Source organism: Chelonoidis abingdonii, chromosome 9 (assembly GCF_003597395.2).
Source record: "Chelonoidis abingdonii isolate Lonesome George chromosome 9, CheloAbing_2.0, whole genome shotgun sequence".
Classification (NCBI taxonomy): Eukaryota; Metazoa; Chordata; order Testudines; family Testudinidae; genus Chelonoidis; species Chelonoidis abingdonii.
Window position 1 is genome coordinate 30,092,230 of NC_133777.1, and position 17,337 is coordinate 30,109,566.

General features: G+C 51.3%; 1 protein-coding gene across 1 annotated transcript in view; it reads left to right on the top strand.

Moving 5' to 3' along the window:
* PPL (periplakin) overlaps positions 1 to 17,337 on the top strand; it is a 52,455-nt gene that overhangs the window by 22,748 nt on the left and 12,370 nt on the right. Inside the window, exons 2-16 of the mRNA XM_032794710.2 lie at positions 888 to 987; positions 2,698 to 2,852; positions 3,872 to 3,992; positions 6,189 to 6,314; positions 6,776 to 6,817; positions 7,090 to 7,251; positions 7,922 to 8,029; positions 8,807 to 8,902; positions 10,567 to 10,689; positions 12,050 to 12,196; positions 13,586 to 13,737; positions 14,729 to 14,826; positions 15,006 to 15,163; positions 16,105 to 16,283; positions 16,367 to 16,505. Of these exons, the coding sequence (XP_032650601.1) occupies positions 888 to 987; positions 2,698 to 2,852; positions 3,872 to 3,992; positions 6,189 to 6,314; positions 6,776 to 6,817; positions 7,090 to 7,251; positions 7,922 to 8,029; positions 8,807 to 8,902; positions 10,567 to 10,689; positions 12,050 to 12,196; positions 13,586 to 13,737; positions 14,729 to 14,826; positions 15,006 to 15,163; positions 16,105 to 16,283; positions 16,367 to 16,505 (1,906 nt within the window). The remainder of the gene's footprint in view (positions 1 to 887; positions 988 to 2,697; positions 2,853 to 3,871; positions 3,993 to 6,188; positions 6,315 to 6,775; positions 6,818 to 7,089; positions 7,252 to 7,921; positions 8,030 to 8,806; positions 8,903 to 10,566; positions 10,690 to 12,049; positions 12,197 to 13,585; positions 13,738 to 14,728; positions 14,827 to 15,005; positions 15,164 to 16,104; positions 16,284 to 16,366; positions 16,506 to 17,337) is intronic.

Sequence of the window (17,337 nt, forward strand, 5' to 3'; positions counted from 1 at the left end):
ACATGCAGGAGTATCCCTGCATCCCAGCCTCAAACTGTGATCTCAGGGCCAGGCAATACCAGCCCTGGATCCAAATGGCCAGGATCACTTCCTCTCCCTTGCTGCGGTTGGCGGGGGACTACCTGCACCAGCTGGGATTAGCTGTGACCTAATCTCTGCTGAATGCACAGAGCAGCGTCTGCTAGACTGGAGCAAGGAGGTGATGCACCCATATCTGTGCTGCCCCCCGGAGTAGCTGCTGGCTTGAAGGGGGGGCGTGGTGCAGCCGCAGCCCACCTCAGACTGCAGGTTGGGCCAGAACGTCGGGGACATCCTGGCTGGTGGTGATTGACCATCACAGGCTGTATTTGGGACTTAGAAAGCCAGGAAGACTGACGGGGTCCCATCTGTGTCCAGCAGCAGCCTCGGTAAACAAGCAGGTTTGCCTTCACTCCGATGGACCTGTATCCTCTCTGCCATGAGAGATGGGGTGGTGCACACAACGATCAGTCAGGGAGCCCCACCCAAGAGTCCCATTCCCCCTTGCCCTCTTAAGGTCATGCCCCTAGTTCCTGAGGCAGGGCCTGGCCTGGCTGTGGTGGGGAGGGCAAGGTGCTCCCATCCTGCTGCGTGGCCCCTCCTGGCAGAGCAACCGAGCATTCTGGAAACTATTCGAAAGGCAGGAGTGAGTCATGTGCAGCTGCAGCGCCTGGCAGGCTGAGCTGAGCCCTCTCCCTCCCTCAGATGGGGTCAGGGCCATTGGGCACAGAGAGCAGGGCTGGCTCACCGCCACCAGGGCGAGGCACTTCCAGAGATCCCAGAGCCTGGCAGCAGCTCAGGAGATGGGTCTCCCCCTTTACTCTCCTGTAGTCACCGGCATCAGTTCCTCTGCTCTTCTCTCCCCACAGCATCTCCAGCAAGGAGCTGTCAGAGCTCATCGAGCGGCTGCAGAAAAATGCCGACCAGGTGGAAAAAAACATTGTAGAAGCTGACTCCCGAATGCAGAATGTGAGTAAGAGCTGCCCATGCACTCAAATCCCACCCCACTTAGCCACACTCCTTCCCATACACACCCCCACTCCCATTCGTCTGTAGGCACCTGTTCCCAATACATCCTGCCCTCTGCCCATTCTCCTTCTGGGATTGCCCTCTGACATCATCCAATCCCTAGATACCCTCTCTTTGTGTACCTGTGCATTGCTCACCTTCCATAAACCTGCCACACCACCCTGCAGGCGTCCAACACCTATCGAGCCATCCCATGCATGCGTGCACCTCCTCCACCCGCCTTCTCCCTGAATGCACATCTACCCTGCCCCCATCCTGACCTTGATTGCAGTTACCTTAGTGAGGGAGCTTTCCTACCATTGCACTTAGCCCTTAGCTTGTCGGTCCACACCAAGCCTGCAGCCCAGTCCTTCTCTTGGAGGATCCTCTTTGCATCCATCTTCCCTTCACGTGCACCTGCTACCTTCCCTGCTCGTGTGACTGAGAACACCTTTGATCACTACAGCCAAGAGAGTTTGCAGAATTTTGTCAACTTCAGGCTGTTCTGCAGTTTTGTTGCCATTTGCATTTCACTCCCGTGGGACAGTGAAATTAAGCTGTCAGTTTCACTTTCTATTTACAGTCAGTTTCGTTTCCCATTTCTTTACAACCACCACAATGCTGAAGGGTGGGAGATTCCCCGGACTACAGAGGAAGGTTTAACCCTGTTCATTCCCCTCCCCTTGGAAAAACCCCAACCGGTGTCATTTAAACTAATGGTCCTAAATATATTTCCAGTCCTTTGATTTTGTTAAAAAAAATAGATTATATATCATAAATGTGAGGCCTGCCCTACTGGATCATGTCCCCCATACACAGCAACAGCAGAGCTGCTTCTGTGATGGGATGCCTGGTGGCTTTATAGAATCATAGGGTTGGAAGGGACCTCAGGAGGTCATTTAGTCCAATCCCCTGCTCAAAGTAGGGCCAATCCCCAAATGACCCCCTCAAGGATTGAACTCACAATGCTGGGTTTAGCAAGCCAATGCTCAAACCACTGAGCTACCCCTCCCCTCCAAGAGCTAGCCTGAGGAACATGTTACAACACTGGCCCTATAACACCAGTGCAGCATGGCTAGATGAGAGGGACATAAAGAGGGGGAAATGTTGTGAAGCTAGGAGGTTAAACCCTCAGACCCTAGTTACCTGTGACTTGGATAACAGGTTTCAGAAGAGGCCTGCTATGGAATGGAATAGATTACGTGGCCTCCTGGTATTTCCATATAAACTAGTGAAAGGATTCACTAGAAAATATTCAGGAGGAGGTCTAGTCACAGGCAACCAGGGTGTGAGATCATGAGAAAACAATAGACATGAACATCAAGGGAAAAGGAAACAGAAACTCCAGCTTGGGGTTCAGCTGTCTCCGATGAGCCTAGCCACAGCATCCAGCCTGCCCAAAGGTATTCTATCCTTGGCCTCCCAGGCAGGCAATCTATAGTCCTGCTCCTGAGCATCTGTGGCTGGGGAGGAGGCCAGTGTGTGAAGGTTATTATCCTGTTCATGGGTGTCCCTCCTCCTTACACAGTGTGCCTCACAACGCAGATCGTATGACCAGTCCTTATTTAATAACTCCACGCATTGGGCAGTTTTATGTTTTCCCATCATTCAGGTGCTATCGATTTCAGCTCTTTCTGCCAATTCACCATCCTTTTCTCGGTACATTCACAGGACTTACACAAGCTCAAGGCCGGCCAGCCTGCTCAATACAAGGACCACACAGCAAGTAAACTGACTGAGTCGGATAAACTCCTCTATGTTCTGGATGGGGATGCAGCAATTGCCAGGCACATGAAACACCCACAGGGTGACATGATCACAGAAGAGTAAGTCCAGCGGGGACAAAATTGGTTCTGGATCCCTAATTGCATGCAGGTTGCTGGGCTAGCCAGAATCCACTACAGAGAGGCACTTGTTAACCCCCCTATAGGCCAGCAGGCATTTCTGTAACTCCTTATTGGAGGGCACTGTATGATATAGCTAGAGTTGGGCAACATTTTTGGCAGAAAGTTTTTTGGTCCAAAAACGCATCTCCGAGTGGATGGAAACATTTCATGGATTTGGGTGGAATTCGCCTAATTGTTTCAGTAAAAAAAATTCTGAAAAGAATTGAAATGTTTGGGTTTGATATTTTAGAAAAGAAAGTTTGGTTTTTCAATTCTAAAAGCCTTTTCGTTCGGACTTTTACTGTCATTTTAAAGAGAAGGTTTAAAAAAAATACCTGAAAAGAAAATGAAACGTTTCATTTAGGATAGAACAAAATGTTTTGTTTGATTGAAAAAATTCAGTCTGCTGGAAATTTTGGTTGGCTGAAAAGTTTTGAAAAACCTTTGTTTCTAGTCAATCCAAAACAATTTTTTTTTCCAGTTCAGCCACCGAACTGGAAAGTCAGTGATTCACATAGCTCTAATTACACCACAGAGACAGCCCATGCTAAAGAGGGCTTTTGTGTGTCTGTAGTTACAGCACCTTAGACTGGACTCTCATGTTAAGCAGGGTCAGCCCTGGTCAATACTCAGATGGGAGACCTGAAGTGGAAAAAAGGGTGGTGGTGCTGCTCTTCCCTCAGGTCAGTTCTGCACCGTGTGGCCCTGCACTATGCTGCAGCAGATGCTGACTGTTTGGTGAGATGCAAAATCCTATTCCTGAGCGGTCATTAAAGATTGCATGGCAGTGCAGTCCGACCATGCCCCATCTTCTCCCAACATGACAGGGGACTTGTCGGGGGGGACGAGGAGGATGACCCAGAGCTGATGGTGCCAGCTCTGTGCCAGCCCAGGGACTGATCAAACCAGCCCACTTACCGCATCCTTGATGCCCCTGGGTTGCTTCTTCCTTTCTTCAGCATCCGGCAGCTGAAAGAGCGTGTGGCAAACCTGCGTGCGAAACACGACCAGATCTACAACTTCACTCCGCAGGACGTGGAGCCGCAGGTCAACTGGTCCAAGGTGATCGACGAGAAACAGGTACAGTGACCCCGGCATCTGCCCCTGAAACACCTGTGCCTGCCTGCAGCGACCCTCAGGGCAGCTCTAGAGATAAACTTTTGGTGCAAGCCTGTCATATGGGTGCCGGAATTTTTTCTCCATGGAAGAACACACCAAGGAGCTCTCACTCAAACCATCAAGACAGCTTAACATTGCATGGAGCATACACCACAGCAGAATGTATTGAGCAGGGGCAGATGAGGGTGGCTTGGAATATCAGAGTGGAATCAAGGACTCCAAGGGTTTTGGAATGAGTTTAAAAGGACCAAAGGATAGGTGGGCAGCTGTCTTTAACTGAGTATTTAGCTACACTGGGGATCTGCCCTGAGGACAGCCATCCATGGCCAGCCACTGGGCGAAGCTGCACCAATGGAGCTCCCTAGGGCAAAGCACTATTTTACCAGTGTAGCTTGTACCTGCTTGAAACCTGGGTAAGCTGCCCCACTGCTAATCAAGGCTTATCACAGTTTGCCCTGTCTGCTAAAGTTAAGTGATGCTGGTAGCCATCTACCAATGCCTGAAATTAGACAAAAAATGGGCAAAGCCTCCTTTGGAGGCAGTACATCCTAGTGGATAAAGCACTTGACTGGGATTCAGGAGACCTGGGTTCCACACACAGCTCTGTCACTGCCCTGCTGGCTAACTTCGGGTGAGATACTTCCCTGCTCTGTGCCTCAGTTTCCCCATCTGTAAAGTGTGGATAATGACACAGACCCCCCTTGTAAAGTGCTCTGAGATCTACAGACAAAAAAGCACCATATAAGAGCTAGGTATTAGCTTTTGTCTTGCTATTTCCCCCATCACCTTCTTTTATTCTCTTCTCATTCTCTTTGATACATTACTTTTTCTATGTCTAGCATGAAAAACAAAGGGGCAGATCCTGAACTGGTGTAAATCAGCACAGGTCCAGAGAGTTGTGCCAGTTGACACGAACTGAGAGTCTGGCATAAATGGATGCTACAGGGGTGTGTGGCAGCCACACCTTACGGGTTCTAATCCCCTCCGCTGCTGTTCGTGGCTGCTCGGTGACTGGGAACAGAATTGCATTTTATTCAGACAATCCCGGGGACTTTGGGTCAGTTCTTATGAACGAAAGGACAATTTCCCTCCTATCGAGGGCTGGCCTACAATGCCTGCTGTATTCATTAGCCAGATCCAGCACAATAACAGAGACAACTGGTCGCTCCACACTGTTGATTTTGCTGCTATTCAAACTGCCAAGTCAGCTTCACTTTGCAAATCCCCAAATCCAGCCTGAGCTGCAGCTTGTTTAATTAGCACTTTGCATTAGGATGGCCATGCTGGCCTTGCAGTTCTGCCCATTGCACGGGCTCCGCTGCCTCCAAAGGGCAACAGGCCCATTAGCAGGGGAGAGAAGAGGCCCTTGCAGTGACGGAGGTTTGTACAATGCTGGGGAAATGCCAAGCAGTGGTTATTAGCATTCACATCACAGGTGGTGGCTGCCACCTATCTCGTCCCCTAGCACCTTGCAGTCTTGGGCTGCTCCTTCTCCCACTGACGCCGCTAGCCAAACTCCCAGCAGGCCCATCTTAGCCTCTGGAGAAGAGACCCTTCACAATGCAATCCAAGGCTGCTTCCTAGGAGCATGGAGACTGCTATATTAGATCAGATCTTCGCCAGGGGTGCCCACCCTCTGGCAGCACCTGGCAATAGACACTCGAGGAGGCAGCTTGTTAATCATGCAATGCTGTAAAAAAGTGGGGGAGGGGGAAAGCCCAGGCCACAGCTGACACCCTGTAGCTAAGAATGGGTCACCCTTGCATAGCTGCGAGCAGGCCATGTTCACACCTGCTCTTGAGGGCCTGCTGCAGCAGCAAGACCTACGGGCTGCCTCTGCTCTGAGAAGCTCGTCCTAGAGGTGCTGAGTGCCCCTTGCTCTGACGTGACGCGGTGGGAGAAAAGAGGAGGTCTGGCTCAGAGATCCCTGCACCGTCCGTGATGCTGAGTGCTTCAGCCAAGGCTCTTTCTAGGTCTTCCAGGAGCAGAGATTCCTGTGAGACTTCCCAAATTCCCCACTGTAATGAAGCAGAAGAGGGCACCCTAGGCTGGGGGTCTCTCTGCCTTAGCTCCTATCAGAGACAGCCAGGCAGACAGAAGAGCTGGAGAGTGGTTCCTGGTATGCCTGTTGCTAACTTTAACCTCTCTGTGCACCAGGAAACGTTGAACAGCCAGGGCTTTGGGACCGACCTGCCGCTAGTCAACAGCCAAGTGGAAGAGCACAACATCTTCCACAATGAGGTGATGGCCATCAGGCCACATATCAGCAAGGAACGGGACAAGGTAGGGTCCTTCTCTGCCTTACTCGCTGGTGTTCCCTATGCCAGTCTTCGCTCTGTGGCACGTGCCAGCCTCTGCTCTTTCTACCCTGCCCCCGCCCAGCACCTCCTACACAGGGGATTGCAGAGCACAGGACAAGCAACAGGAACCACAGGCCAGGCTGGAAGTGACGCACCCAAGGGAAGGACAAGCTTTCAAGGACATGAGGAGAGCAACACTCAAAGTTGCTTGCAGTGCCATGGGCCCTAACCAAGCCGTGTGTCCAAATACCCCCAATTGCAGGGTGTCCTGAAGCCACACCTGTACCCAGAGTTGAATTTCACGCATGGACCCTAACTTTACAGTGGCAGTCCCCTGACATGTCCCCTCCTAGATCCAGCCCCTTTTGCCCTACAGACTTTGAGTCACTCCAGCTGTGCTCTTCAGCCCTTCTCATGCCTGGCTTTTCTCTCCTTTGTTTGCAGGAATATATGAGCAGCCTCCAGGTGAAATACCAGAAGTTGCTGGTAAGAACCTCCCTCAGCCCTGAGGAGACCGGATGTTGGTGGCTAAGCACCAGAGAGCTGGGGCGAGGGTGTGTGCACATGTGAAGGACGTGTAGGAGGGAGACGCGTTGCCTAGAGTTGCTCATTGCTGGTGGGGTGGGGGGGTGCAGAGCCCTCACAATCACCCCTCCCACCCAGAGGAAAGTTCTGAGTAGGCGGCCTCCTTAGGCTGCTCTTCCAATTCCACGACTGGGTGGTGAGCTCTGACCCTCTGTAATCCTCTCCTTTGACAGTCAGGGTCCCAGCAGCGGCAGCAGGATTTGAACTCCCTGCAGGATTACATGCAGCGCTGCACAAACAAGCTCTACTGGCTGGATCAGCAGGCCAAGGACAGAATACATTACGACTGGAGTGACCGCAACCTGGACTACCCCAGCCGGCGCCGCCAGTATGAGGTATGTGTATACCCTCTCTGGTACACAAAACCTGCCTATCTCACCAGCTGTCTCCTACTGGCCAGGTGTATTACACTACTAGGCAGAGGCAGAGTTCCCAAAGGGAGAGAACACTGCACTGGGACTCAGGAGACCTGGGCCAACTGGGTGACTTCACAGCCCAGCTCTGTGCCTCAGTTTCACCATCTGTAAAATGGGATCAACGATACTGACCTCCTTTGTAAAGTACTTTGTGATCTACTGATGCAAAGGGCTGGGTAAGAGCTAAGGCTTGATGTTATTACATATGCAAACAGACCTGGCCCTAAAGCAAAAAAGAATGAAAATATCTGTCTTGACATGGGGCCTGAGTCTCCTCTTGCTCATTCTGGATTTACCTTGGTGGGAGCAAGGAGAGAATCCAGCTCAGAGACTTTACAAGCAGCTGTAAGGAAAGGAGGAGGCCAAAATGCAGCAGGGCAGGGTTGGGGCTTCCTGGCCTTGAGGCAATCTCTGTTTTGAGTGCACTGAGGAGTCAGATCTTTTCATTTTAAGGTAGGTAAAATCTGGAGTGTAAGCAAGGGGTCCCTTCCCTCTTCTGTTGCCTGGGTTCCTGTGTTCTGGTGCGTTAGCAATAAGTCCCCTCCTCACATTCCCTTCTGAGCCTGACACCTTCATTACCTCCGTCTAGAACTTCATCAACCGCAATCTAGAAGAGAGAGAGGAGGCTGTCAACAAACTGCATGCAGAGGGAGACCACCTACTAGCCCAAAACCATCCTGGGAAGAACCCCATTGAGGTGAGTGTCCCAGAGAATGCTAACGGGTATATCTTTTCCCTGAATACCCTGGAGAGAACATCATCCCATCCAGGAAATGCCTACTTGACCCTGACCCAGCACCCTGAGATGACACTCCATGGAGAAAACTCCCATGCCCTTTGTCCTGTATTGTCACTCACCCTGCAATGGCTCCTCAGCTTTGCATGGCTTCCTGAGCTGCCAAATGCCAACCAAAAGGCTCCCCTCAATTGCAAGTGTATAAATCGGGTACAGTGGGAAAACACAGATCCAACTACCCACCTCCACCAGGCCTGTTATCTTGTTCCTCCCATGACAAGCAGAGCTGTTTAAAAAAAAAAAAATTGTTGTAAAACATGACATTTTTTCACATTTGTCCCCCAAAATGTGTCCCATGTTCTGGCCCGCTCTGCCGAGCAGCTCTGTTCAGACATGAGGATTTCTGGCTCTGGCCTTAGGCTGCCCACAAGGATTCGTTCAGTGGAGATGGAAGGTGGCACTTTCCCCTGGGTAACAAGCATGTGGAGTTAGGTTCACTCCTGGAGGATCTCCATTGACTCCAGTGGCATTACACCAAGAGAGAATTTAGCTCCCAGAGGAAAACTGGCTAATGTGCTGCTCCTGCTATGCATTGCTACTATTCTTGGTCTCAAACTCCATTCATGATTGTGTCACCGAGTAAATCCCTTCCTGGGATTCTTCTCCGGAGCTGATATTAACCCACTGAGGCAGGTGACAAGCCTCTGTAACATGCCCACTGCTCCCATTGTGTCATAGGCTCACATGGAGGCTGTCCATGCTGACTGGAAGGAATATCTCAACTTGCTGATCTGTGAGGAAAGCCATCTGAAATTCATGGAGGACTATCACCAGGTACCAGACCCCAAAGGCTGGGAAGGCTCCTACTTTTCAGTGGGCCCTGGGAGAGCAGATGCTGTGTTCTGAGGGATCTGCGAATGCAGAGGACAAGCGCCATGTGCTCTAATGTCTATCTGCCCATGCTAAAAGCCAGGATACTAGACTCGGGAGTTTCATGGACTTCAAGGCCCAAAGGGATCACTGATCATGCAAGCTGACTGTGTAGCACAGGCCAGAGTTACCCTGTACTGAGTATAGTAACCTGTGTTTGACTAGAGTACATCAGCCAGAGAGGCCCCAGCCTCACTCTGAAGCTATCAAGAGATGGAGAAGCCACTCACGAGGAGAAGGTTGTTTCTGTGGTTGGGCACAGGCAAGCTGGGTTTAATTCCTGCCTGCCACAGGCTTCCTCTGTGACCTTGGGCAAGTCACACAGGCCCAGATCCTCAAAGGTATTTAGACTCCTGTCTCTGAAACAAACAGAGCCTTTGAGGCTCTGGGCCCGAGTTTCTCTGTGCCTCATCCCCCACCTGTGCCAAGGGACAATACTTCCCAACCTCCAAAGGGCATTGTGAGGATAAATGCATCGGTGAACATGAGGCTCAGACACTCTAGATAACCCCAGAAAAAGACTCCCAGAGAGCAGAGCTTCTGCTGTGAAATCCTCAAGCATGAACCCCGCAACCCCTCTCTCATTTACTGCCTTCTGTTGTCTGAATTCCCTTTTCTACCCCATGGAGCAGTTCAGTCCCTGGAGCCCTCCATGCTCTCGTGCCCAGGAGCTCTGGGCTTGACTGGGAACAGGGAAGAACACATTCCAGAGGGTGCTGAGAGCAGAAGCAGCTGAGGGAGGGAGGGCACAGAGCAAGAGCAGATGGGAAATGAGGTGGTGGTATCAGTTCCTGAGGGTGTCTCTCAGACAGGCGCGTTGCACCTCCCCAGGGTAATCACTGCCATGCAGGTTTGGGGCTGGCCCCTGACAGTGCATGGTGAAGGGAGCAAGTGCCAGGCTGTCCTGCCACTCAACAATCAAAGCACTCCCCACATCCCTAGGGTGGGGCAGGGCAGCGCTGGAGGAATCCCAGTGCAATATTTTCACATTGGCTGGAGGCAGAGGCTGAACAAGGCCCTCACTGCTTCCCTGCCGGTGGCATCGGGCACTGCATGGAGCCCTGCAGATGCTTCGAGCAGGGAGACAGGCAGAGAAAGAGCAGGGGCCTAGGTCTGGTAATAGCCGGAGGAATGATCCACACTAGTCTCTTTAAACAAGCAAGAGACACACTCAGGTGTCTACCCCTTGGGGGCTGGGGGATTACTGAGAAAAAGCAGTTCAGCACCTGCAGGGCACTTCAGACTCTTTCTGCAAGACTTCTCCAGCTTAGTACCAAAGAGGATCAGCCCAACGCTGGGGAGAAATGAAAAGACAGGGCAAGATTCTCAACCACCCCCAATGAGCACCGAGCAGAGGAAGTGCTGGGTGGAGCTGCAAAGGAACCACCTCACCCCCACGCATCGTGTTGCCCTGGGGCTCACTCGGCCCTAGTCCAGGCTCGCAGGCCGCCCCACTGCCGCTCAGAGGGGACACAGCACTCACCTGTGGTGGGCCCATGCAGGGGTCTGATGCCTCTGCCAGCTGGGGGCTCTCTTTTAAACAAGAGTCTTGCTTGGTCTTCCGGCAGTTCCAGAAGAATGCTACGGATGCCCAGGAGCTGTTGAAGAAGGTGGACACAGACCTGGACCAGAAATACAACCCTGACTTCAAGGACAGATACCAGCTAGAGTCGCTTCTCAGGGAGCTGGATGTGAGTAGCAGCACAGTAGCAGATGAGCACAACACTGACCTTGGTGATGGGAAAAACCTTTGTGGCATCAGAGCAGGTGCTGCCTAGAAGGGTGCAGGCAGGCCGGTGGGCTGCCTAGTCTCTGCCCATGGCAGGTGCTGGGGCCTGGACACTTCTGTCCCTCTGTATTCACCTGTTTATTGTTCTGTGCTGGCCACACCCTCTTCCCCTTTGGCCTGCTATTACACCTTTCATGACGAGACAAGGGAGCGTGGGGCTGAACTGTTTCTGAGCTGGTTCTCCCATCACACTCGTACTTGCCCAGGTTGGGAGCATCATTAGATTGTCACGGGACTTGGCAGAACCACGCGTGAGGGAAACGTTAACCTACCCAGGGAAAAGCCAGGCAGAGCAGCTGGGCTGCTTCCAGGCTGGAGTGCAGCAGTAAGGGACATGCCGCCACCCTAGTGCAGGCAGCCACCCTCCTCCTTCCCCATGCCTCCAAACCAGACAACCCCCCCAGATCCCTCTTCAGCCTCTGGTTCAGCGCTCGTCCCACAAGTTGGGGGCTGGGGCTGAGGGTAAGCACATGATCCTGGGCAGGGAAGGTGCTGGGACCCAGCAAACAAACTTTCTTTCTGATAATTGGTCACAGACATGTCCTTAGAGAAGTTTACTGGTTGGGGCCGCATTTGTACTGGTCTCACCCTACTATTTCCCTAGGTGGCACTGGTCCCCTGGCTGTCACACCTCACTCATTACACATTCCCTCAATGTTTGTGTTACTGGTGAATGCTGAACAACAAAGACAAGTTCATATTTGTCCCTCCTCTTGTTCCCTCTCCCCACTGACATCACAAGCCCTCTTCCCCCACTGACATCACAAGCATTTCCTTTGGACTTCTCAGTTGCTGCAATGGCGCAAAGCAGTTAAGGGGAGGAAAGAGCAGACAAGCACATTTTCCCCTTCAGGTTGCTCACGTCCTCCGCTTAGTGTGCCTCTTGCCTATGGAAATAGGAAATGCCAGCAGGAGACTGAGTCTTGAACAGCACCTCAGCCTCTGTGGATGGAAGGAGTCACTGTTGAGAAGAATGTATTCATATTTCTTGATATTTTGCATTATGAATATTCAACACCAAACAGCTCTTTTAAAAGGGCCAGAGTAGCTGAGATGATGCCCAAGCTTTACAAATCAGCTCTGTCAGCCAGGACCCAAGGGAGCATTTTAGGCTGTCCCAGCAGCAGTCTCCACGACCCATTCAGGCGCTAAAGGTCTATCCATGGCCAACATGCCACATGCACAGCCCTCCAGTGGTCCACAGGTAGCAGTGGCACATTTTTAAACCTCCCACCTCATCACGGCTTTTCCTTTCCCCCTAGGACCAGGAGAAGGCCTTGGACAAGTATGAGGCAGTGGTGAAGTCCCTGCAGACGCACAGCCTGCAGGTGCTGCCTCTGAAGTACCGCCGGGAGAGCCCACTCAAGCCCATACCTGTGGAGGCACTCTGTGACTATGAAGGCGAGGAGGTAAACCTTCCCTCTGACAACCGGATCCTGGGGCTCCGGGGGGCACGGCCCTGCAGGGAAAATGGCTCACCCATTCCATGCCTCCCACTCAATGGAAACCTGGTTAGGAATGAGAGTTTTCCTTGTGCCTAGGTATTAAAATATAATTTATTCTGGCCAAGGCCTTGGCCCTGCCTGGAAAAGAGAGGAGATGTGGTGGGGGAGGATGGTAGCTCGTGACAGCAGCTAGACACAACTAGCCTTGAGGGTCATTTCTCCTACAGAGATTCAATGGATTCAAGACACTACACTGTATAAGAAGCCTCCTGAAGTTAGAGCCTCCTTGACCTGTAGCCTGTGGAGCACTCCCAGGTTGGCTGTTCTGTCACACTCAGAAGCTGTGCAGCTTCCTGGTGGTTGTAGCCCAGTCCAGGATAACAACAGGGCACAGGCATCTTTTGTGACTAATTAAACTCAACCCCCAAGCACCTCTCTGTCTCCCTTTGCCAGGCATTTTGCTAATATAAATTCCACCATGATCCTTTGCACGTGCTGCTGGCTGAGTGCCATGTGACAGCAATGCTGGAGGAGCTAGTGCACAGGATGACAGAAGCAAAGCAGCCTGTCAGAGCAGGGGAGAGAGATTACCCACGCCGGAGCCCCAAGCGTGCAATTTAGGAAAGGAAATGAACAGCACAGAAACAAAAGGCAGGGCTGTAGCCTGCCAGCCCCAACTAGCCCCTTTAAGGGCATTTATTTGCATTGTGCTGCCTCAACCCCATCCTCACATTGGCGTTTCCTTGGTGTAACCAGCCCTTGTAAAGTGATACAAGCAGGGGGAGGGAGCAGGACTGGGAGGATTAAAGGTGGTGGTATCCTGAAGGGGCTTATGTGGTCCACATGCAGGGTTTGAAGATAAGCACTCTGTATCTAACCCATCCCACATCCAGATGAAATTAGCAGCTAGATCCCAGGGCTGTTTCTCCTGCTAGCAAGCAGAGGAGGGACCAGGGAAAGGTAGGGGACCTGAGGCTTACTGTGGCCATTTAGAGTTTGTTGAGGGAAGCTCAACACACTCCTGGCTGCAGAGAGGTACGCTGAGGATTGCAGAGATGGCAGTAGCGTGTCTGCTCATACGGGATGGTGCTAGCAGCTCATAACCTGCAAGCAGGCAAGTCAGTCAAACCACCCCCAAAGGGGAACAACAGCTGTATTTTCTCTAAGAACCTCTACTACCCAGCTGATGGTGGGAACACATGCCTGCCTGTGAAAAGCCATAGGGCTGCGCGTTAACCAGGATAGCCAGACAGGACCCCACCCTGGCCTGTGTCCCTCTCAGGTCGGCATGCACTAGACCAGAATGGTGGTGGTTATTAACTGACTGGCAGTTGTGACTGGTTTCTGCTCTAGGGCCAGGTTACCCGTGGAGCCCGATACACCCTGACTAAGAACAACGGTGACATCTGGGATGTAACAGACAACTCAGGAAACAAGATCCACGTCCCAGGGGTCTGCTTCATGATTCCTCCCACAGACCCCGAAGCGCTAGCTCTCACTGACAAGTACGTGCGATCAGACCCTTTTCAGTGTAGCCTGAGCTAGGGTGTAACTGGACCTTCTCTTTCCTGCTGAGCTTAAGACACACGTGGGTAGGACTTTGCTCTTTCTGAACCAACACAACATGGAATTATGGAAATGAATGCACAGGGGTGAAAAGTGCTTCACTGGGCCAGGCTCTGGGGTTAAGGCCTGACCAAGGCAGTTTGTGCTCACAGCTCTTCTGAAGCCTAAATCCTTCCCATCCCGAGAGATAAACACAGCAAGAAGCTGTTAAATATACTTAGCTCCTCAGTAGTCAAGGCTGCTCTCTCTCTGTGGAAAATGGAAATAAGGACGCTAACCTTCCTTGATAAAGCACTTTGTGAGCTGCAGCAGCTTCTTAGCGTATGCTCAGCATGCATCAGGTGGCATGTGACCAGAATTCAGATGTGCTCCGTGACCATTCACACTTAGTGCTACAAATACAGACATCACCGGGCAGATTCAGGGGCTGTTTTGACAGAACAGGGGTTCGTGGGACTGTCCTAGATTCCCCTCACAGCCCTGCACGTCTCCATCTTATGGCAACCCTGCTATTGCCAAGGGAGGAGGAAGTGGCTCTTTCCAGAACCCAACAGCCCTGCTCTGCCCATCCACTAGCACCAGAACCAGCTTGCTAGAGAGCAATTCAAGGCAGCCCCTTTCTCCACTTCCTCTGCAGGGGGACTGGAAAGGACACCAGATTTGCCCACCCTTAGGGTCTGAGTGCAGCTGAACAACTGTGGGTGGGTCATGCTACCACCATCTAGGGCTTTGTCTAGAGAAGGAGATGCACCCTTATGACTAGGAGAAGTCCCTTGGTTATGGTGAAATGCTCTCCCCTATGGCAGGGGCAATAGGTTAGCTGGCACTTGGGTGGCAGTCCTGATGTTTCTGGCCAACTGGATGCATATGGCACTTAAAGGGTGAAGGAACAGGTCCTAACCTCAATTCACACACTGTCTCATTGTGTAGCATTGCCAGTCAGTATCAGAGTGTGAAGCAGAAGACAGCCAGCAGCAAGAATGCGCTGCAGCAACGCTATGAAGGGCTGAAGGCTGACGGTATTGGAGGTGAGTCTTCACACCTGGATCCTTTTGACAAAGCCTTTGCAGAGTCCTAGGGTTGGTGGCAGGATTGCGATAGTGGGAGCTGGGGTTTTGGTTTTCACCGAGCTCTCCCTCTCTGTGTCTGAGTCTAGTCCAGCCCCTACTTCCCATGGCCTCTAACCCAACATCCTCTGGTTATCTAGATGCTGCATCCATACAGGTGCGCCAGCTGCTAGCAGAATTAGACAAAGTGAAAAGCGACCTAGACAAGCAGGAGAAGGCAATAACAGCAAACCTACGTCCCCCACTGGAGCACAGCCGGGCAGTGCAGGACAGTGCTGAGCGCTCAAAGGACCTTAAGGTAACAGACATGGAGAAGAAGGTAGGGAAGGTCATTTGCCCATCTCATAGGCTAATCACTGTAGCAAGAGCCATGAAAGCAACCTCGGTACAGGAAACACAACAGCAGAAAAGCCAGCTAGGGAATTGCCCTAAGACTATTAAGGTAATTTGAATGTGTTTATTCAGCTACCAATCTCATGGCTGCCAATGCACAGCTGCAAGCCTAACTCCATAAAAAACCCTCTCCCTGTATTAGGAAAGAAAAGGAAAAGTACCAAAATATCACTATTCTTAGATGCAATTGCTCCTCATGCACCAACTCCCAAAAGCATCATTGCTTGCATGCAATTAGATGGTTTCTCCTTTTCCACTAACAGCCCTGGCATATTCCTTGAACATATAAAGCAAGCCAAGCTTCTTCCTCTGAGTGATGAGACCTCTGCCGTTGTCTTGGCAGGAAATTCAGATCTCTCTTCCCACCGTGATGGGGTCAGAAAACAAACACCCAGTAAGATGAAATGGCCATAACAGCTAGGGGCTATTCTTTAAGGGCCTCAGTGTATGGAAAGAATACTAGTGGGATAGAGGTATGGTGAATGGAGGGGACAGAGTCTTGAATGTTAAAATAGGGTGGATGAGGGAATATTGGATGTGTGGGTCCAAAACCCTTAACACAGTTCGCAGCTTCATCCCTGCATCACAATGGCATGATCCTACAAAGAAATGCCATCCTAGAGCAACATGCTGCTGTTTGACCCTAAATGCCCTCAAGAAACATCACCTTGTCTCTGCAGGCTGAGACCCACCTGGCACAAAATCCTTCCCTCATATCTGGAACAGGGAGCCTGCCTCAGTTCAAGCCTCCCTGCTGGCCCAAGGTAGCCAGGAGCCGCTGCCTTATTCGTCATCCGGTCGCTAGAGCCCTGTTCAGTGGCTGTAAGGACTTTCTTCTCATTGCAGAACATCTCCAATGAGGTCCGCTGCATCGAGCCTGAGAAAGCAAAGAAGATCCAGGAGTGTGAGGCCTTTATTGACAAAGTACCCAACACTGGCAATGCTGCCTTGGTAAGGAACAAGGTAGAGGACACTAAGAAGAAGTACGACCAAGTGGTCCAGCTGCTCAGTGCTGCCCAGGAAAAGTATGTTATGGCTTCCTCTGGGCTTAATCCAGACTTTTCAGCAGTGGCGTAAGAATGCAAGAACATTCTTCTTGTATTTACAGGGTGGATGTGTCCAATCGCCTTGAGAAGAGCCTTCAGCAAGGCAGAAACCTGCTGTCTGCATATGAAAACAAACTGGTGATAGAGGATACTGTGCCAGAGGACTTGGGAGCCCTAGATCATAAGAAAGAGGAGCTCTTGGTAAGTGGTTTCTTCAGCCAGTTCTCTAACCTATCAACATGCTCAATAAACAGATATACACTAGAAAACCTGGCCCAGGTGTCCGCTCAAGGGACCAGCCAAAACACCAACGAGTTAGCAGAGATGATCTTCAACAAAGGTGGAGAGGACTTGGACTCATTCCATTTTCATCAATGTGTCTGCAGTCCTGAGATAGAGAGGTTGCTTGACAATGGGTGATCTCTGTACAGACTTCATTGTAGCACAAGGGATTCTCAGCACAAGGTGCTCATGGCACAGGGATGGTTCTTGCCTCATTGCCACCAACGTGCATCCCTTAAACGAGCGCCCCTTACTTACCAAACCAAAATTCTAATGCCTGGCAGGCACTACTGACTTGACTATAAGGCTACCATTAGAATTCCGATGACAGAATGGCTCAGGGACCATTTGGTTAAGTAGCGACCTCTAGGTCCTAGTCAATGGGTCACCTATCCCAGTCTGCATCCTTGTGGGTAAGCTCAATGGAAAGGCGAAGAACTCAATGTGCTGGTGCCCAATAGCCTCTAGAGGCTGTCTCTCAGGAACAGGGTGCAGGCAAGCATGCAAAAGCTATTGCAGTGACAGGGACGAAAGACTTAAATCTTCAGCACTTTTCACAAACACTGTTACTTAAAAATTAAGAAAAGGGGGAAGTCAAGACAAGAAAGAGGTGGTTTCCTCCCCCAGCAGATCTGCTGGATGGCTCCTAGCCTTTATCTAGAATCCCCAGGCCTGGGGCCTGAGTGTCACCCCCACAGCCAGGACACAGCAGCCTCTGCAGCATTAGCACAAGCCTGGTCATCTTCCAACA